The sequence below is a fragment of a genome, unplaced genomic scaffold, assembly GCF_019419815.1.
Source record: "Pyrus x bretschneideri cultivar Hongxiangsu unplaced genomic scaffold, Pyrus_bretschneideri_v1 Contig1, whole genome shotgun sequence".
Classification (NCBI taxonomy): domain Eukaryota; kingdom Viridiplantae; phylum Streptophyta; class Magnoliopsida; order Rosales; family Rosaceae; genus Pyrus; species Pyrus x bretschneideri.
The window spans coordinates 12846290-12866476 of record NW_025999390.1 but is presented as its reverse complement, the minus strand read 5'-3'; the positions used below and the strand labels follow the sequence as shown (position 1 = coordinate 12866476).

The window sequence follows — 20187 nt, the reverse complement described above, 5'->3', positions numbered from 1 at the left end:
TGATTTTTAATTTTATTTTTCCAAAATCAGACCAGAGTTGTCACTATACTTGATACGATTTCTTACGTCAATATGCTTAAAGACAAGCTGCAAAAGATTCAAGCAAGACAAACTATATACTTAACCCCAAGTACGTAACACTTTTAAAAAACTATATATTAAAAGAGTGACTGATGATCTATCAACATGAATGACAACACCCATTTTACTCCTTCGGAAAAATTAACGCTCTCTGGGGGAATTTGAACGTAGTTACGTAGTGTATTTTTCTCTTTTCTATTCCAAGCGACAAATTCAAAAGTTTGAAAGGATATCTTTGCTTCCTAGGTGAAATGAAATTAATCAATTAAATGCAGGCACTTGCGTAAATATCATAGAGAGGTGTGGGGAAGAATTAGACTAATGGTCTAGTTTTAACTTCATCCATCGATGACCTCATGAATGCCAAATGAAGCGATACAACCTTATAAACGTAATGATCCTTGGTTCGACTCATACATGCATGTCATGATGTCCAAGAATTCAACGGTCGAGATAATTATGCTTCCTAAATACGTACCTCACTGTTATCCGATCAAGGTAAATTATTTGATTTATAATTCAGTCAAATGGTATAAATAAAAAAACACTTGGCAATTGAGGAGGAGACCACATTTTTGTACCACATTAGTGCATCATATGATGTGATAGTGATGTGTACATGTCACGCCAATTAATAAATCTCATTGGCTATGTATTGTATACATCACTTGCCACAACATATGGTACACCAATGTAGTTTAAATGTGTGGTATCCCTAGCTAGCATTCCTCAAAACAGACATACAAAAATTAGTGTTAAGTGCTATCACTTACTAAGTTAATACGTACTAACTGTTCATTTAAGCTCACAACAGAATATATTCCATGATTTAAACTTTCATTTTTAGCGCTTCTTGATAGATCACCCCTGCAAGATTATTTAAACTAAAATTTTTGACAAACTCATCATGCTCTCAAACGTTCATTTTGTTACAAACTTACAGGACAATACTGCATTGGTTAACATGTATAAATTTATATACGTGTATAAGTGTATCAATGTTTATGCTGAGTACGTACTGATGCACTTGTAGTTATGTGTATGTTGTGTATAGTGTGAGATGGCCACAGAGATTAGATAACTGCTTCTCAAAAATCAAAGTGGTAATTGGCATATTGCTCTCGATTGTTCACGTGATGTTCTTAGGGTTGACTATATTGGGACAATTCCAACTGGCAACTGGTTACTACAGATTTGTTGGCAGGTCAATAATGTAAACCCTGATCTTTGGCCTACTTGTTTTTGGTAAAGTGATGTTCGGCTACTTTTACTGGTTCATTTTAATTACAGTAAACGATCGATCATTCTCTATGTGTGTGTGTGTGTGTGTGTACATATACTAAATATCATAAAGCTACATGTACTCTATCCTAGCTTTTATATATAACTTGGGACTTTGTAATGATTTTTGGATTTTGTTTACCACAATTTTGTTGGTATATTATCATATATATTTTCATTAATAATTTTTCTTATGACTTTAGGGAGACAGTATTTTTTTTTTTTTTTCTGGTGAGATACCGAAATCAAAGATTTAATATAAATAAATAAAAAGTAAGATATCGAAAGGGTGTGGGGAGAGGGTTGGGAGCAAATTTTGTCCCTCGCCTGCACAAGCATTGATTGTCTTTTGGCAATACTAAGGTGAGGACTTGTTGCCATCCAAGGCAATACTAAACCCATCTTTCCCATCTGCCTAACGATCTAACATTCGTCCCATTATTCGAAGGAACCCAGCTAATAAAAAAATAATATACGTACAGTGATCCTCATGATCATTAGCCTTCCACCACTGGTTGATAGAACTTGGGTAATTTACATGACATCACAAGTTAATTTGCAGTTGAATTACTCTTCTCGTACAGTTGAAGTTTATTCCAAAAAATAAAAATAAAAATAGAATATCTGCAGCAAAATTACAATGAAGAGTGATTTTTGCACTTTTTTTACTTTATGCACCCTCTTTAATTATGATTCTCTTTAGCTTTGTTCAATCAAATGGTTAAAAGAAAGAAGAGAGTCTAGAAGGTGAAAAATGTGTGTGATAATCATTATTCGTTTGCAAGTTATTTGATCAAAATACAAAACTAGGACTTGTGCCACTTCAACCACCTGTTAGTCGTTTCCTTGTTAAATTAGGGTAATTTAGTAAATCGCAAATTAGCTTAGTGTACTTTCTGAAACGACTAAAACACTTTAGAAAAGTATTAAAAACTAAAGCGCTACACAATTCAAAATTATTTGTGTTCAACACGAGCCCTAGAAAAGATCTATATATAAATTATAAGGAACTTTAACAAAAAACTTCCGGTACTGTTTATTTTAACGAAAAACCATATTTTTATACTAAAAAGTCAATCATGGTACTATTTATTTTACTCTTTCTTTTGTCCTTATTGTTAAAACTCAAAATTTTCAAATCAATTTCATTAGTTTTCCTTAAAATATAAGCATACATGCATCAGATCGAAGTACATGGTTTACACGGATCAATGGTTCAATTAATTTGAGAGTACAACCCAATGATGTTGGTTATAATTGAGATGATCATTGGTTCATTGAAGATGTGAATTATCGCTGATTGAAATGCCATCCTAAATTTTTGTGTGGCCACAGTTCAATCTTCAGTGCTATCTAGCTATTGCTATAGGGAACCATGCATTATTATCATTATTTCTTTCTTCTAACAGGGGGCCGTATTGTGGGGTGAAAAATAATTTTGCAGATAGGGTTTTGAAATCAATATGGGGTCTGTGTAGTAGCATTCCACACATCTCCTTTTTGTTTGTCTTTTTAAACCTTGTTTGTTTGGGTGTCTAGAAGTCACGTGAATACTTACAGCTAAACACGTCTCTCTCTCTCTCTCTCTCTCTCTCTCTCTCTCTCTCTCTCTCTCTCTCTCCTGCCTTGCTAATTCCCTGGCCTGCCTCGTATAGCTGATCTCTTCTTTAAAAGAGTAACACCACTCTGCAACTTAGGCCCTTTTGCTGCTCGCTCGCTCTCTCTCTCTCTCTCTCTCTCTCTCTTTCTCTCTTAATTTACTTGCTATGTCTTCCATAGCTGAGGCCTAGCTAGCTCTTCCACCTTTACTGGAGTAATATAAGTTTAATAGTTTTCTCTCTTTGATCTTCATCATCGATGGCTCCTCCACCTTATCATAATCTATCACCTCCTTCCCCTTTTACTCTTGAGCTTAGTGGAGATCATCATGGAGATCATGATCTTCAATACCACCACCTCTTCAATCTTGAGCCTCAAGCTTCCTTTTTTTCTTCTTCCTCTCTTTCTAGTCCCCTTTTCTTAACTCCAGCTCAAGTCCAAGGACCATCCGATGATCATTATAGAGAACCACACCAGTTTCAATTCCAACTCCTAGAGGTACTAATTAAGCGATGATCACATGACATGTGCACACTTATTTATGTGATCTACATCTATATAGCCCCTTCTCAGCAGGATCCCTTCATACTGTAGCAAAAACAGGATGATGGGACTATATATATTTAGGGTTATATGTGTGTGTGTGTGTGTGTGTCTATATATATATATATATGTGGATCTTTTAGGTTCCTAGCTAATTAGTTGTCTTCATTAGTACTTGATCTCATGCATCCTTATATTTATAGTATGTGGCTGATTATCTTGATCATTATTTGTCTTCTTTTTAGGCTGATCATAACATTGTTCCGCATGGCGGATCACACGATCATGATCATGAAGCCATTGAAAATGAAGGTGGCAATGGTACTGTTTTGAAATTAAGCATTTCCAAGAATGGAGCTGTCGGAAATGGGAATCCAGGTACTGATCATGAGACTAGTACTAGTTCAGTTAAGTGGATGTCTTCAAAGATGAGGATGATGCGGAAGATGTCGAACCCTGATCAAACATCAAGCAGTTCTACTAGTAGTGATGACAAACCAATTTCCATGAAGTTATCATCACACAAATTTGAAGAGCAGAAGCTGCAGCATCCATCATCGCAATTAGGAGCTGACATGATCAGCTGCAGCAATAATTCATCAAACAACATGAACAACGTCCCAATTATTAGGGTTTGCTCCGATTGCAACACTACTAAGACACCTCTCTGGAGGAGTGGACCCAGAGGCCCTAAGGTATTTAATTAGTTTATGTTCTAACTGATTTATTTCTTGAAATGCATTTAATCAAACTTTAACTTACAAAAGGTAAAGTTAATTGTATCATTAACAACAGTTCCAATTGGAATGAGCTTAATTTCTTTCTCATTATTCATTAATTTGCAGTCACTTTGTAACGCTTGCGGAATTCGGCAAAGGAAGGCAAGGCGTGCGATGGCGGCAGCCGCAGCCGCAGCCGCAGCAAGTGGCACAACCCTGACAGTTGCCGCACCATCTATGAAGAGTAGTAAGGTGCAACCCAAAGACAATAAATCAAGAATAAGTTCTACTGTTCCCTTCAAGAAAAGGCCGTACAATAAACTGTCCTCATCCCCATCATCTCGAGGCAAATCAAAGAAGCTTTGTTTTGAGGATTTCACAATCAGCATGAAGAATAACAGTTCATCAGGGAACCCCACTGCTGCCACCACCACTACCGCTCTTCAACGAGTTTTCCCCCAGGACGAGAAGGAAGCTGCAATCCTGTTAATGGCTTTATCTTGTGGACTTGTTCATGGTTGAATCAATTTCAACACATGCATCCTCAAATTTAATTAGTCTACTATTACTTGTTTTGTAGTAGTACTTTAGCTATATATTAGAACTAAATCAATTAATAATAAAGTTTGAGCTAGAGAGAGAGAGAGAGAGAGAGAGAGAGTTACAAAATCAGTGATGAGGAATCAAATTAGTTAATTAGTTCAATAAAAACCAAAAATAATTATTGTGATGATCTTATGAGAGGAACTTGTGGTGTGCTTTTTAGCAAGCAGATATAGAATTTACCAAAAATAATGGTTGTTTCTATATAGCTGCTTGTTCATCTATATATTTAGGTTTTGTTTTGTTATCCTATTATCGATCAATTGTCATCTTACCTAATAAATTATTTGCTAAGGTTTGCCACAGCGCTGCTGCTGCTGCTGCTACTCCTTTTGCTTCTTTGTCCTTTTTTTGTTTGATTTCAGTAGTATTGCTGCACAGTGGTACAATTCTTAGTTGCGAATTAATTAGATCTAGGGTTCTTGCATCACTATAAGAGTTTAAATTGAAGCACCGTATGTGCTGATACGCGTGATTAAGCTACTTTTGGAAATATTGTAGAGACAAGGGCAACAAACGTTTTTGAGTCACATGACCGTTAAAATTAATGAAACATATACTGCATGCAGTAGGGCATAAAGATTGAGGGGTGCAGATCATCCCACATATATTGAGTATAAAGATAACAAACATTAATATTTTAGGTTTGTGTGAGCTTTTGTAACGTGAGCCTCCAACTAAGTAAAGAACAAATTCTAATAGTTGAGTTTTGTCAAAGCAGTTGTAGCATGAGTTTATAACTAAGTAGGGCCGGGTTGTATGAAGAATAAATCAGGAGGGTATGAGATTCATTATTAAACACCATTCTAAACTCTCAATTGGATCAGCTAGGTTGCTTCCCATCCCCAGTAAATGGATAGCAAATCACAAGCAATTCTCAAGTTTAATAAAGAATAAAACTAATATTTGAGGTTTAATTCGAAGAGAACTTTAACGCTGTAGGGTTTGATTATATGAGAAAGCAACAACTGATCTTTTTATAGCTTTTAATAAATTTCCTTCTATTTTCGTTTTTTCCTGAAAAGTTCAATGGGGTTACTGGCAAAGCAATCATGATTGTGATGATTCAGAGTGGAGATATAAAAAAACTCTCGGTTGTTTTAACAGTCGGATTTTAATTTTTATATTTTCAACTAAAAATTTGACAATTAAGACTCTTGGAGTACCGGGTACTCCAGAGTGCACAAAAAAGAAGTACCCGAGAAAGTCTCTGTTGATATATATATATATATATATATATACTACTCTTATCACATATTTATACCATATGAATACAACTTTTTGGTTTGAAAGGTCACCTAGAGGATTGTACTTCTCGTCTTAGGCATAGTCATAGCAGTGCAAGAAGAAGCGCAGTGACCTTTGCAGGCTAGCTACAGTAAAATACTTCAGAGGGATAGATTAGTTACACAATCTCAGAAATAACTACTTTGAGTTTGCTCTGTCTTTTGTGTTTAATTAGGGTTTAGAGATAGAGTTATGCAAGGATAAAACTTCCCTCATTTCCGGGGAGGAGGAAAGTCTTCATTTCCGGAAATCACAGAATTGTATTCTGACTTCGCTCTTTGCCGGTGATGGTTGCACAATCTTAGTGATCTTATGGTTAGTGTGACTTCTATACTAGAAATTTCACACATGCTATATGAAGTACTTCGTGGGAGGTTACTATGTATATACCCAGGTTAACCTAGGGCAAAAGAGAGAAAAGAAATTAATCTCTCTGTCAAATTAACTATCAAGCAGCTACAGTTTAGCCTCTATGTAAAACATTTTCAATTTAAATAAGGGATTTTCATGAGGCCTATATATAGTTGTAAGACATGTATACACACACACACAAACACAAACACATATATCTCGATCCCACAAAACACAAGCTAGCCAATTGAATTATCAAAAGTCAAGAACAATATTACAATATGAATGAATAAGACTCACACAAGTAATCCATATTACAATATGGAACTCACACAAGTAATCCATATTACAATATGAATGAATAAGACTCGTGAAACTAAGTTCAGTCCCATGCCAATTTGGACTACTTCCAGTACTCACAATTCTACAACAAATAGGATTTCTCCAAGCTCATTAACAAGACTTTCCATACAAAGATTTACACGATCCGGCTCTTAATTTTTAACTCTTACTCATATTCTTACAATAGTATCCCATGAAAAAAATGGACGGTGAAGATTTTTTTTTTTTCTGGTAGACAGAAGGTTTACATTTCTGCTTTTGCTTCTCTTTCATCTAGCTAAACAATATGGTACATGCCTTTTTTATACTTGCCAGAAGGTCGATCGGTTGGTGTTATATTATAATTACTCCCAATTTTTTTAGAAGTTTGGACCATTGAGATTTGGGACTTTTTTTTTTTTCTTTCAAAACGATAATAAATTGGTTTTTGGGGAAAGCATAGGAAGCTGTGTTTCTCTTTCTTTTACTTTTATCTAGTAAGTTTTTGCTAGGACACGTTGAACTTGATTATGATTATTTTCAAATGCACAACAACGGAAAGAAACCAAAGTAGTTTTGGGTTAATGACAAATCTTTGTGCTTTGCTATGTATGAAAAATTTTAAATTCATGTGTTGACTTAAATTAGTTTGAGATTGAGATTGGATAATCCTTCCAGATTAGCCCGACATAATTGAGCAGTTCATGCAAAAAAAACCTAGGGTATATATGAGAGTTCTAAGCCTTGTTTGGTATGTCGAACTGTACTGATTATTTCAGTACTAATTTGGCATCTGAACTATGGCAATCGGGTCTATATAATCTCTCTAATAGAGATGAGACTATTTTACACATAAAGCACCAAACAATCGGGTTTGTATTATTATTACAAAAATGTTACTCTTACTACATATTTATACCATCATTTGTATAATCTTTCTAATAGAGATGAGATCCATATGTATTGGTAGACCCTACCTCTATTAGAGATGATACAAATAATAGTACAAATATGTGTTAATTCTAACATCACTCTTATCAATATTATCCGATTTCTTATACAAGCTGCCAAACGAGACTTAACGTTTAAGGTTGCAGTTTGTAAACAGAAATTGAGCTACATGCATTCAGACAACACTATAGATTTATGTGGCTCACTCTTAATTAAGCCACGCTCACACGGAAGGTTTTGACCTCTCAAAACCCTACACAATAAGTAAAACAAACAAATTATTTCAAGAGAGATAGGATCAATGACTTGTTTGTCTCTTCAGAAAGAAGATATTTTGAGAAATAAACACGTTAATCAACATTTAAATGATAATCTAATCATCAACAACCACATCATTTGGTTTAAAAATTTATTCTCCCTAGCATTTCCCTTTAAGTAATCACTTGATCGCTATGTAGGAACTATTTGTTGATGCACAAAATCAGTGAGACTTTGGAACAACGTAAAGTGCCAATTTTGTGACCTTCGTTCGGTTGCTTCGATCACCTAGTGAGGATAATATATGTAAAGAGATAGAGGTAGGGAAGCAAACACAAGATGTACGTGGTTCACTATAAGTTTGGTTATGTCCACAGGGTAGAGGAGTTCTCATTAATAATGAAGGGTTTACATTAATACATAGGTTCAAGCATAATCATCATTAGTGGGTTCTAATGACGAGTTTAAGTACAGTAATTGCATTCATCCTTAAATGTAGGATAATGGTCTTCTTCTATAGTTGAGAAGAGTCTCCAACTGTTGTCCGCTATCGATGTGGGAATCTAGGTGCTTTATTCTGACGTTGACACGTGTTGTGATGTGATTGGCCTCTTGGGTGAAGGGAAACGCTTGTGCTTCTGCAGGGGTGCCTTAGCATGAATCCCTCAGTGGGTCCTTGAAGGTATGAAGTTGACCGATGCTTGATAGTTTCGGGATTGGTCAAGTATGATACAAACACTATTAACTAGACTTAATTGAGTAGGTCGGGCTCATACTTGGAGGGGATTCGAACACGGACCTCAAGTGGAAGGGTGAACTACCCTTCGAACATAGGACCTCAAATGAAATGATGAATACTCTTAACCAACTGAGCTACAAGCCACTTGTTATGTTTAAATTGCATAGTATGAATTCTTGCTATATTACACATTAAAAAAATGGAGAAAATAAGAATTTAAGTTTGTCACGGAAATGAAAGGTGCTTGATTTTTGAGGTGTTATAAACATATGGCCAACTTAGGTTTTCTGGAACATTGTGCTTTCATGGACTTATTACATTTGTCAAAGCGTGCCCCGTCTAAAGTTTGGACCTAACTCGGCCCAGTAACATTTTTAGGCCCCTTTATCCTTGAATGAAACGACACGTCGTACTATTCTCCCCGTTTTTTCTCAGCATCTTGATTCTTCTTGGAGTCCTAAAAATCAGTTAACTAACGACTACAAGGGGACTTCGTATATTACTTGCGTTCTGCACGCACAGTCAAACACCGGGAGAGAGATGCCGGAGCCATCGCCGCCGCCGTCCTTACCGGCGAAGGAACTACCAATCAACCGCTACAAGTTCATTTGGCGAGTCCTCATGATCTCCAATTTTGTTCTCGGAGGTCAGCCAGCTTCCTCATCTTTTCGGCTCTACTTTCTCTGTGATTTTTTGCATTAGATTATTAGCTTATGGATATGGGTTTGTAAAACCCTAGATTTTTTTTACCGTTTGAGCGTCTGAGCAAAATTGGGTTATGGGTTTTGTTTATCTGAGCAGAAGTTTGATTTAAGTGATTTGGAATGCGTGTTTTCGTTTTTGTACGTAATGTGTTTGATTTGTCGTCCCATAGAAGCGTTTTTAAGCTTAGAATGTTTGATGGGTAATTTGTATTTGTTGTTAAATGCTAAGTTAGGAAAGTGTAATTTGTTTTGTCATGGTGCTCATAGAATAGGGATCCAGTGAGAGAGAAGGAAAAAGTTGAGTCTCTTCAGCCCCTTGTCCGATTTCGGTCAAGGTCTTTAGGGTGTTTTTTGGGGACCAAATCATAAACATAAGGTTGAAACTGATGGATGTTATTGTAATTGGTATGGTTTTGTCCTAGTCGGCGAATTAATGTCATAGGCAACCGATTTCGGATAGCTTTCACTATGTGTAGGTAATAAGACGTGTGGTTGTTCGTGCGGTATGCTGATGGAAATTTGAATTTCTAAATTTGGAAGGCCTTGGTTGTGGCCTGATAGAAATTAAAAAGATTAATAGCGTGAGTTTTAAAATAAAGTGGTAGTAAGTTAACATTAACGAGCAAACCTTAATTAGGGAATCTTGCTGGAATGATTGCCGTGATGGCTTTTGTACGGGAAGAAATTTAATTACTCTGATGGCTGTAGTGTCAGTGTACCAGTAATGCTGAATTTCATTGACAATTTGATGTTAGATTACTCCATCTATAGAAACTGTTATTCACATCTCTAGCACCAACTATACAAGGTATTCTTCACTGTCTTGTGATCGACAGAAACCTGAAACCTTGCCAGAAGTATACATCCATTTGTCCTTTGGGATTTTCCCTCTTAATCCAAATGTTTTAATTTTTTTTCCCTATTTGTTAAAAGCGGGACGGGGCAAGGTGGTTTGGATGTTGTTAAAGCAGTTCCCGTGGGAAGTATGAACTGAGTATGACTGATACGGGTATCACATCCCTTGCGTGAAACAAGAGGTTGCCAGTGTTTACTTTATCAAGATATTAATCCTTGTGTGAAATATCCCTTCTATGCTTCTATTTGCGTGCATGTTCATGTGCTTGTGATTTGGGTGTGCCTCTGTGAATGAGTTGTGCGACTGGCTCCCTGGTCAATCTTCCGATAGGAAGGTTTAGTCCCCTTCCTACCCTGATAATCAGCAGACTACTGCCATCTGAACAAAAGCCACCTTCCATCCCTTGTACTTTGATCAGTTCGATTAATTGTCAAATGACATGCCTATTTTTCCACTTCACGCACACATTGATGGTTTTGTTAGATCGCGAATAGTTGGGGTCGCACTCTAGATATTTAAGGTGCTATATTCATCACCTCATGACTTGGGCTAAGAAACCAAATAAGAAAAAAGGGGAGAAAAGCTAACATTTGGTGAAATAGTTTCTTCTCAATAAAGATATATTCACCCTTAGTTGATGTCAGTGTTTATCACACAAATTTTCCACAGCATGAATAACATCATTGTCGAATTCAAAAGTTAACCTCAAAGACAGGATTAACCAACTTGCATCTGAACTCTTGCAGCTTACATGTTTATTGGCATCAAGAAGCGAGATCCTGGCACATTGAAACGGAAATCAGAAACAGGCGTCAAAAATCACAAACCTGTAGTAGAAGTGCCCTCTGTTCCTACAACAACTCCTACAACAACCAGTACAACTTCTGAGACATGGGATATGTGACAATGCAGCTGCCTAGCAACATCAAACATTTCAAAGCAGACCCCGAAAAAAGCGAAGAAGAAGATACAATCTTAAACAGTTTTATCCGTGCAGAATTGGTACCAAGTTTTTAGCTGGTGCTTCTCTTTACCGATAGAATCTTATACAGGGAAATGGATTTTTAACTAGGTTGATTTCAGCGGATTAATATGTTACTATGTTTTAGCGCAGGTAACATGTTAGCCGCAGATTATCATGCCAATATTTGCACAACTTAAGGATATCCCTTGTCCATGAGAATTATCTGTATCTTGTGTCGGCAATTTGTTGCAATAAATTAGATTTTTTGTCTTTTCACATACATAATATGAGAATATGGAAACGACTAGTCTTAATCTAGTAGTACTTCTCCTCACAAGGACTCTCAAGTTTGAATTTCTCATCTCGTATTAATCCGAAAAAGAATAATATAGTACGAAATGATGAATGCAAAACTAAACTAACAATTCAGATTTGTCATTAGTACTCAACTGAAGAATAATTTATCTAAAACATCATACTAATGAAGGTAAATGGTCATTTGAGGAGAGAATTTTGTATACGACCGCCGCATTCAACCTTTCTTCCATTCTGATGGGACCACGGGTAGAAACAGAAAGCAGGGAATACGGAAAACCCTTTTTCTGTATGTGTGGCCGCACAACCATGTGGTTCGACTGGTGCAACTGAGTTTGACAGTTTCACCGGTGAACGCACCTCAGTTCGACAGCTTCACGGGTGTACCTTCGAATTTTCCGTCATTGAGTGCCTCCTTTGGGAGCGCGACCAGTTCTTAGGCAAGTCGGACAGATGATAAAAATTTTGTCATTTTTCCTCTCAGCCCTTTGGGTTGAAGACTTTGATGTGGTTAACAGTTAATGAAGGACCCACCATTGTTGTACACCAAATCTCCCTCCTCTAACGATATCCACACTTCCCATCCAATCCCATCTCCCACCTTCAAGCCCTCAACCATTCATCCAATTATTACAAATCTTAAAAATAAAAAATAAAACAGAAGTTTGCCAATTCTTTGTCTCTGCAATGCCAGGAACCATCAAAGTTTCAGGTACTAAAAGCTATTTTTCAACTATAATTCAAACATGAAAAGGCGCTGATGAGCTAATCTCGCCTAATCCTATTTTTAAAAAGTCAGTGATGTCCAACATATGTCAACTTTTTTCTTTTTCTTCACGTTTTGCTGAATTTGCAGTCCTTGAGTTCATAGACCTACCTTCTTCCTCAATATCCATCAAGGGTAAGCAATTATCTCTTTTATTAGCTTAATTTCGTTCTTCTAGTTTCGGTCTAGAATTTCTAACAATTTAACAAAATACTCACTGAATGAATACACGTTGCAGTTTCTATGGGACAAAGAGAGTGCCAAGCTTGGGACAAGGGAGACTTCACCTTGTAATAATCATAAAACTGCTTCTAATCATAAATGCTGTTGTTATTCGATTCGTATCTTATCCTGGTTGTGTTTATGGACAGCGTATTGACATCCCTCCGCGACAATTTGGTTGTTCTTCTTCAAGATTCTGAGGGTAATGAGATATCACATGCAGGTTTGTCAAAACAATTCCTATATGTATAAACTTTCTCTTGTTTTTGTCTACAAAAAGCAGTGATGCAGATTAATATGTATGATCATTTTTGGATCAGGCGTTGAAGTTAAGTCGATAGTTGAGAAGGGTCTTTGGGAAGACTTGTTTCCCCTCAATGAAGGCGGGTTTGTGCGTATGAAGTTGCAGTTTGTACTCAATGAAGAAGAGCGCAACAGAATCCGAATGATGGTATTCTCTTGCGTTGCTAGTTTTGACTTTTGGTTTTGAATGATTAATTTCAGTTTGTACTCAAATTTCATATAGTTGTCGTAAGTATGCAACTTGCATTTGGTATATAATCTGAATTTTCTTGCAGAGAGAATCTGCACTGAAAAAGAAACAAGGGGAGTTGATCAATAGTAGTACCAACAGTGTGCAAAGTACTCTAAGTGCTGGGGTGAATGTTGTTGCATCATCTTTGAACCTTCGCGAAGAGGTCTCAGGTTCAATCTTAATCGCTTAACAAGAAAATTTAGAATCTTCAGGCATAATGTAACAGGAAAGAATAATGTGACAAGTCCTTAGTTTTCTATGTGGTTTTAAAATTTCTCTTTTCGTGAGGGATATTTTGGATGTTCCGAATGCATGAGAAAATCCTTCCCTTGAAAAGTTAGAAAAGTTTTTGTAGATTAATAATTTTGTTTTCAGATAGTAATTGGAATAAGAAGTGCTTATTATGATCAGAAGCAGAATTTGATCAATTTAGAGAATAACCTTTTTGTTTTCGCGAGTTGTTTTAACGATCACTTAACCTGTTTCAGAGTGATGCAGATAGAAACAAAGAGACTTCATCAGCCAATACACTACATCAGAGTGTTGAGCTCCCAGTAAATGAATCGTATGAAGGGAGATTAGTGGAGAAGGCTGAGCCAAAACAACTTCCCGCTAATGTTCCATCCACAGCCACTTCTGCGGATACAACTTCAATAGTATTAAGAGGCTCACAATCGGCTGTTGGCGCAACAAATCATCCTAATCTTCAGGAAGATAGGCCTCGAAACCTCGAGAAGCAGGGTCCGATCAAGACAACTCCTATCAGTGTAAAGAAAATGATAAGCGCCTTTGAAAGCGGTTCAGCTGAGGTATGTCTGGCATGTTGCCTTATAAGAGATGATTAAATGCTTTTTCGAGTGGATAGAACTAGTTCTTCCATAATAATGATGCATAATGTTTGCTTCAACTGCAGGATGTGAGTCCTCGAATCAAATCACCACCAATACAAGTTCGATCAAATAAGATTAAAACAGGAGCTCTTGTGGAAAGCCAGAACTTAGAAGAACACAAGAATGTGATAAGTACAGAAACTACACAGTCAATATCAAAAGCGATAGAGGATCCCTTTCGGTCAGGAGACTTGAATCTTGATTTAACATCTGGTGAAAAAATCGGGCACCAAATTAGTTTTGGAGCTTCGGATGCGATTAAATCTTCACATCCCACTGGGATAAAGAATAAATTCAAACAATTAGATGTACACCAAGTAGCTGACATAAAGAAAGGTAACTTTCCCAAAGATTTCGTTAGACCATCAGCATTTGAAACGGTTCAAGTATTGGAGAAGATTCTTGGTAAGCATAGGCACGAACCTTCTGATATGCCGCATGGAAAGCAACCTTCTGGTGGCATCAAAGGTATAGAGGAGAGTCGAGTAAAAGTTTCTTCGACAAATACTCAAATCACCGACGTTCAAGGACCTTCATGTAGTGCTAATGTATGTACATCAGAAGCAAACTTGGAAGATAGGCACATTCAAGAAGATTCCGGTCCCAATGTATTATGCACATCAGTAGCAAACTGTGAAGATAGGCACATTCCCTTTGAGAGCTCCGGTGCCTGGATTTTTCCAGATGAAGCGATACGCTTTTGTGTAACAACTACTGGTAAAAAAATGATAGATTCGCGAGGCCGTTGCAGAGAGAATCCAAACATCCATCAACGAGAGACGAATTTTTCACTACCAGAAAACGTTGAAGAGGTATGGAATTTTCAGCTGAACTTCCGGTAACTTGTTGGTCATTACAGTGCTGAACAATCTTGCTTTTACCTTATGTGTTATGTGATCACTTGTAGCATAATGTGGATAAAAATGAGGAGAATCAAAGAAGAAGATCAAAGGTTGAGAATTCATCCGAGGAGGCTGGAACTTTTGGGGGGCCATTTGGGCAGGTTATACGTTTTCTCCGTATTATTAGGGCACCCTTTTTTTAACTAGATATGAAGAGAAAGTAAACAAAATAATGGATGAATCAAGAATGTAGAGGGAGGAATGAGAAATGCAGATGGAATGACATACAAAATATATATTTAAAAAAAAAACAAATATAAGAAAACCCCATTTAAATCGTTTTCAGTTTTTTATTTTCGTGTTATACACTATTATTTATATGTGCATTTCTTCCGCATCTTTTCCGCCACCCTTCCTCTATTTTTATTAATATATCTATCTATCTATTTCTAAATAAATAAATAAAAAAAAATAGATATATATATATATATCCTTTTTGTTCATTGCGTTTCTGACCAAAATGTGAAAACTTAAAATTAAAAACAAAATGGAGCTTCATATCTAATTTATTTGTTTTTTGTGCTCCCATTTCTCTTACCAGGCAATAAAGGTTGCAATTATGATTGGCTTTGGCACACTTGTTCTCCTTACAAGACAAAGAAAAAACAGTTAAACAGAGAAGACAAGATAAGATCATGCAGGATGAGTATTTATTTTAATTTCCAGTCCCTACCATTTCTGTAAAACTATGGCAAAATGAATTCAGATTCCTGTCGGATTCTCTTTGTAAAGATTTCGAAGGTTTATAAATTGTGTTCTTTTATCGTATATCGTGCGGTCAGAAATTATTATAAATTTTTTTTATTTAAAATTAAACACAAATAGTACCTAACAAAAACTAACCGCATGATGTACAATGAATGGACACAATTCATGGATCCCCAAATCCTCACAAAGAGAATCCAAAGAGGATCCTATTGGGGCAAATGTTTCTCTGTGAATAGTGTATAGCAAGTAAATGGGTTTTATAAGGTTAGTGTTATTCATATACCTATTTTTACTTATAAATAGTCTTTTAATCTTTTGTCTTAGATGTTCTTCAATTTATTCGATCTGATAGCCAAAATTTGAGAGAAATGTAGAAGAAGTATAAATGGGTGTATAAAAAGCACTACCATTTTATAATTCCCCTATGTTTTAGATTATCGAAATTTAAAGATAATGTACGGAGTTGTAAATGTGCACGTACATTGATTTGAACGACCACTTTATGTAGCCAATGAGGTGATCTATAGTATTATAGTAGTGTATATGTAGCAACAAGAGCATCTCTACCAACCTAGAAAATTAACATTTTTTGGCTACTTTAACAAAAAATAATAATAATAATTAAGCTCCAACAGGCTATTTAAACGACTATCTTAACTTTGAGAAGAGTAATTTGCTAGATTTAGTTAGGAGGAGAGAGAAAATTAAATTTCTATTAAACATTAAAAACTAGGATATTAAAAATGGCTTGGTTGTTAAGTTTGGAAAAAATCATATTAAAAATATTTTAGCTTAGCCTAAAATAAATAGTATTTGTTATAAGTTGTGACTAGCCAAATCAACAAAAATTTAGCTAGAATTGTTGGAGATAAAATAAAAAATAAAATAACCATGAAAAATTATGACAGACAAAATATACAAGTGCATATAATATAAAACATGGCTGATTTTGGGACTGTTGCGGTTTCCAATACTCCTCCATATATAATGGAGATGCAAATTACCAAAACGAGTGCGTACCTAGACATGGCAAACGGGACGCGTTTGTCGTATTCATATCGTTTTTTTATCGTATATTATCTTAATATATAGTGTCAAACTTGTTATTTTAACATGTTTTTAACAGATGATCAAACGATAACCTAATTCGTTAACGAGTCGTATCCTTTTGGGTAGGGTTAATGGATCAGGCAAGAAATATCCATGTCTAGTGTATAGTTTTGATAAAAATTTTGACTTTTGTCCAAATTTAAAATTTATTTTACTCATCCAAATATACTATCAAATGTCGAAATTTTTAGAGTTACGATTGGCAATCCAACACAAGCCCATTGGACTACAGTATCAAAAAGTTGTTTTTGGGCCAAAAAACAATAGCATATTATTAGCATAAAGGCTGAGCCCAATAAGCTAAAACCCTAGCCCCACCAAAACCTTCTTCAGTTTTGCTCTCTTCTCCTTCCTTCCCTCATTAGAGTCTCCGTGTTCCTGCACCTTCCTTCATCAGAGTCTCCGTATTCCTGCAAAATCTGAAGAATTAGAAATGGTCAGAAGCATCAAGAACCCTAAGAAAGCCAAAAGAAAGGCCAAGGTCAGCTCCAAAATCCACTTCCTTCTTCTCTTATTGTTTAATTATTTCAGTAAAATTAGTTTTTATCCTTTCCCCAATTGATTTGATTGAATTGAATTTTTGTTTAGGGCTCAAAGAAAGGAGATGGGTCTTCTTCCTCTTCGGGACCCTCGATGCCGGCGAAGGTATGGCAACCGGGACTGGACAAGTTAGAGGAGGGCGAAGAGCTCCAGTGTGACCCATCAGCTTACAATTCTCTCCATGCCTTCCATATTGGTTGGCCTTGTTTAAGGTTGCTCTGAATCTTATGGATTCTTCTTTTTGGTTGCATAGAAAGTGCAGGAAAAGCATAAAGTTGAAATTTTGAATTGTAGGTTTGAATTATTGGAGCCTGATTAGCTGAATTATTGAACTAAGCTTAGACTTATAGCGTTTGTGAATAATTAGCTTTTTTTTTTCGTTTCGGGAAAGCTCACGTTTACTCGTAATATTGAATTATGTTTTAGAGGTTCAATTTTATACTTGATTTGCTGGTAATGGTTATATTTAAGAATTCAAGTTTCATTCTTTGTAAGAGAATTATAGGTTTCGAGTTAATGGCTAAAAGAAGTTAATTACTTTTGACAGCTTTGATATTGTGCGGGATACAATGGGGTTGGTTCGGACAGAGTTCCCCCATAGCGTGTATATCGTTGCTGGGACTCAGGCAGAGAAAGCTGCTTGGAACTCTATTGGAATATTTAAAGTATCTAACATTTCTGGGAAAAAGCGCGAGCTAGTGCCAGCCAAAGCTGTAGATGATGACTCTAATATGGATAGTGAGGACAGTGATAGTGACGATGATAGCGAGGATGAGGAGTCAAGTGGATCTGGCGCACCTGTTTTGCAGGCAATATTTTTTATACATTCCACGCTTGATTTATCTTGCCTTCATCTTTCTTAATTTTGACCTCTTCTCTGTGCCTGGACATTTTTTTTTCTTCTCATATACAGTTGCGCAAGGTAGCTCATGAAGGATGTGTGAATCGTATACGTGCCATGACTCAAAATCCACATATATGTGCATCTTGGGCAGACACTGGTCATGTGCAGGTCAGACTTTATGTCAAGATTATGAGTATGAGTATATATTAAACTGACGCTCAAACAACCATTTACATATACTTTGTATGTTACTTAATCCTGCTGCTCTTTCAGGTTTGGGACTTCAGTTCTCATTTAAATGCCTTAGCGGAGTCAGAGACCGAAGCTAGCCAGGGAGCTTCTTCAGTATTTAACCAGGCTCCATTGGTTAAATATGGGCATAAGGATGAAGGGTTTGCTCTAGACTGGAGTCCCCTTGTACCTGGAAGACTTCTATCTGGTACTATTATCAAGTCACTTTATTTGTTTTTTCTTTTTCTATATCAAGTGTATGTGATGGCATGGTACTTTCTTGATTTGAATGCTTGAAACTAATGGATTCATTTATGTCTGATTTTAAAAGGGGACTGCAAGAATTATATACATTTGTGGGAACCTACATCTGGTTCAACATGGAATGTTGATACTACCCCATATATTGGACATATTGCAAGCGTGGAGGATTTACAAGTATGTAGCTTAGAGGGGAAGCTAAGTCCAATCTGTTGTTTTAAAGCATATAATCAATCTAACAATCTAGTTAGAATAGTTTTCCTTAATGTTTCCAATCCTTTGACGGTATTCTTTTCAAAAAACTTTTATCTTTGCAGTGGAGTCCTACAGAACCTGATGTCTTTGCCTCTTGTTCTGTCGATGGGAATATAGCAATATGGGATATACGCATAGGGAAGGCACCAGCAACTTCTTTTAAGGCGCATAATGCTGATGTGAATGTTATGTCTTGGAATAGGTGTTTATTTAAACCTTCAATGTTTCTTTTCTTATTTGTTATTTGTTTTGATACATTTGTGCCACATATGAAATGATGACCCTGGCACTTCATTGTTTGTTTTTATTAGGCTGGCTAGTTGTATGCTGGCATCTGGAAGCGATGATGGCACCTTTTCCATTCGTGATCTTAGATTGCTGAAGGTACGTCTTGTTGGAATTCCCATGAGTGTTAAATTGGGTTCAATGAAATTGTTTTGAGTGATTCATTAAGTTGATAATTCTAAAATGATATAGTCCTCTTTTGTCTACTTGAACGTAGGAAGGAGATTCTGTAGTGGCACATTTCGAATACCATAAACACCCTATCACCTCCATCGAGTGGAGTCCACATGAAGCATCCACTTTGGCTGTGACGTCTTCTGACAATCAGCTGACGTAAGTAATATTTAAAGACCAGATTGAAGTGATAAATGGCATGTCCTACACAAAAACTTATATGCTTTCATGCTGTTTATGTTTGAACTCAAAATATTTGTCATTTGGCTTTTGTTACCAGAATATGGGATCTTTCTTTAGAAAATGATGAGGAGGAAGAGGCAGAATTCAAAGCGAAGACAAAAGAGGAAGTGAATGCTCCAAAAGATTTACCTCCACAGCTTCTATTTGTTCATCAGGTAAACATATTCGACTGTCTGTTCTACTCCAAGAGGCCCCACTTTTTCGGTCATTTCACTCATGGTAATTTATGGTCAACAGGGACAAAAGGACTTGAAAGAACTTCATTGGCACACACAGATTCCTGGCATGCTCGTTTCAACTGCGGCAGATGGTTATAATATTCTGATGCCTTCAAACATACAGACTACCCTTCCCTCTGAACTCTGATGGTGCTTGAAAGTCGAAGTTTAACAGTTTGTTTCGTGTGCCGGAAAGTAGATACATATCATATTCCAATGGTGGATGGCTTATGTGTTGAAGCAATTACATATTTGAAGTGACAAATTGATTTCGCTTGTTTTCGTTTTTTTTATTTCCTTCCCCATTTTTGGGTCTGGGATGGTGTTTCGAGTAACCACTACAATTTTGGATGCCCTTTTCAATATTTTTATCAGATGAGTTAAGTTTCTAAAGTGCATTATGCTTATGCATCTCTGTCATACAGAATTTT

General features: G+C 36.3%; 3 protein-coding genes across 5 annotated transcripts; all 3 read left to right on the top strand.

Moving 5' to 3' along the window:
- Positions 1 to 2975: 2975 nt before the first annotated feature.
- LOC103943991 (putative GATA transcription factor 22) lies at positions 2976 to 5152 on the top strand. Its single transcript, XM_048587045.1, has 3 exons — positions 2976 to 3459; positions 3750 to 4199; positions 4350 to 5152. Exons 1-3 carry the CDS (start codon positions 3220 to 3222, stop codon positions 4743 to 4745), a joined length of 1086 nt encoding a protein of 361 aa, XP_048443002.1. The 5' UTR covers positions 2976 to 3219; the 3' UTR covers positions 4746 to 5152.
- Positions 5153 to 11766: 6614 nt separating this feature from the next.
- Positions 11767 to 15655, top strand: LOC103943989. 3 transcript variants are annotated; one of them, XM_048587024.1, is made up of 10 exons: positions 11770 to 12284; positions 12429 to 12473; positions 12577 to 12628; positions 12710 to 12783; positions 12881 to 13011; positions 13139 to 13258; positions 13584 to 13904; positions 14009 to 14797; positions 14893 to 14988; positions 15429 to 15655. In XM_048587024.1, exons 1-10 carry the CDS (start codon positions 12260 to 12262, stop codon positions 15498 to 15500), a joined length of 1725 nt encoding a protein of 574 aa, XP_048442981.1. In that variant the 5' UTR covers positions 11770 to 12259; the 3' UTR covers positions 15501 to 15655. The 3 variants fall into 3 exon arrangements, with proteins under 3 accessions (XP_048442985.1, XP_048442978.1, XP_048442981.1); XM_048587021.1 differs by having other exon boundaries at positions 11769 to 12473; XM_048587028.1 differs by lacking the exon at positions 14893 to 14988 and having other exon boundaries at positions 11767 to 12473.
- A 1365-nt stretch (positions 15656 to 17020) lies between these two features.
- On the top strand, positions 17021 to 20149 carry LOC103943988 (protein HEAT STRESS TOLERANT DWD 1). Its single transcript, XM_009354372.3, has 11 exons — positions 17021 to 17186; positions 17294 to 17457; positions 17793 to 18054; positions 18159 to 18257; positions 18363 to 18528; positions 18652 to 18758; positions 18899 to 19038; positions 19148 to 19220; positions 19339 to 19454; positions 19576 to 19693; positions 19776 to 20149. The coding sequence occupies exons 1-11, from the start codon at positions 17139 to 17141 to the stop codon at positions 19902 to 19904; spliced, it is 1422 nt and encodes a 473-aa protein (XP_009352647.2). The 5' UTR covers positions 17021 to 17138; the 3' UTR covers positions 19905 to 20149.
- Positions 20150 to 20187: the final 38 nt, after the last annotated feature.

Coding starts and splice junctions, on each gene's coding strand:
- LOC103943988 (XM_009354372.3), top strand. CDS start 17,139: ATGGTCAGAAGCATCAAGAACCCTAAGAAAGCCAAAAGAAAGGCCAAG. Junction 18,055..18,158: donor CTGGCGCACCTGTTTTGCAG/GCAATATTTTTT, acceptor TCTCATATACAG/TTGCGCAAGGTAGCTCATGA. Junction 18,759..18,898: donor CAAGCGTGGAGGATTTACAA/GTATGTAGCTTA, acceptor TTATCTTTGCAG/TGGAGTCCTACAGAACCTGA.
- LOC103943991 (XM_048587045.1), top strand. CDS start 3,220: ATGGCTCCTCCACCTTATCATAATCTATCACCTCCTTCCCCTTTTACT. Junction 3,460..3,749: donor TTCAATTCCAACTCCTAGAG/GTACTAATTAAG, acceptor TCTTCTTTTTAG/GCTGATCATAACATTGTTCC. Junction 4,200..4,349: donor GTGGACCCAGAGGCCCTAAG/GTATTTAATTAG, acceptor ATTAATTTGCAG/TCACTTTGTAACGCTTGCGG.
- LOC103943989 (XM_048587021.1), top strand. CDS start 12,374: ATGTCCAACATATGTCAACTTTTTTCTTTTTCTTCACGTTTTGCTGAA. Junction 14,798..14,892: donor TACCAGAAAACGTTGAAGAG/GTATGGAATTTT, acceptor GATCACTTGTAG/CATAATGTGGATAAAAATGA. Junction 14,989..15,428: donor TTGGGGGGCCATTTGGGCAG/GTTATACGTTTT, acceptor TTCTCTTACCAG/GCAATAAAGGTTGCAATTAT.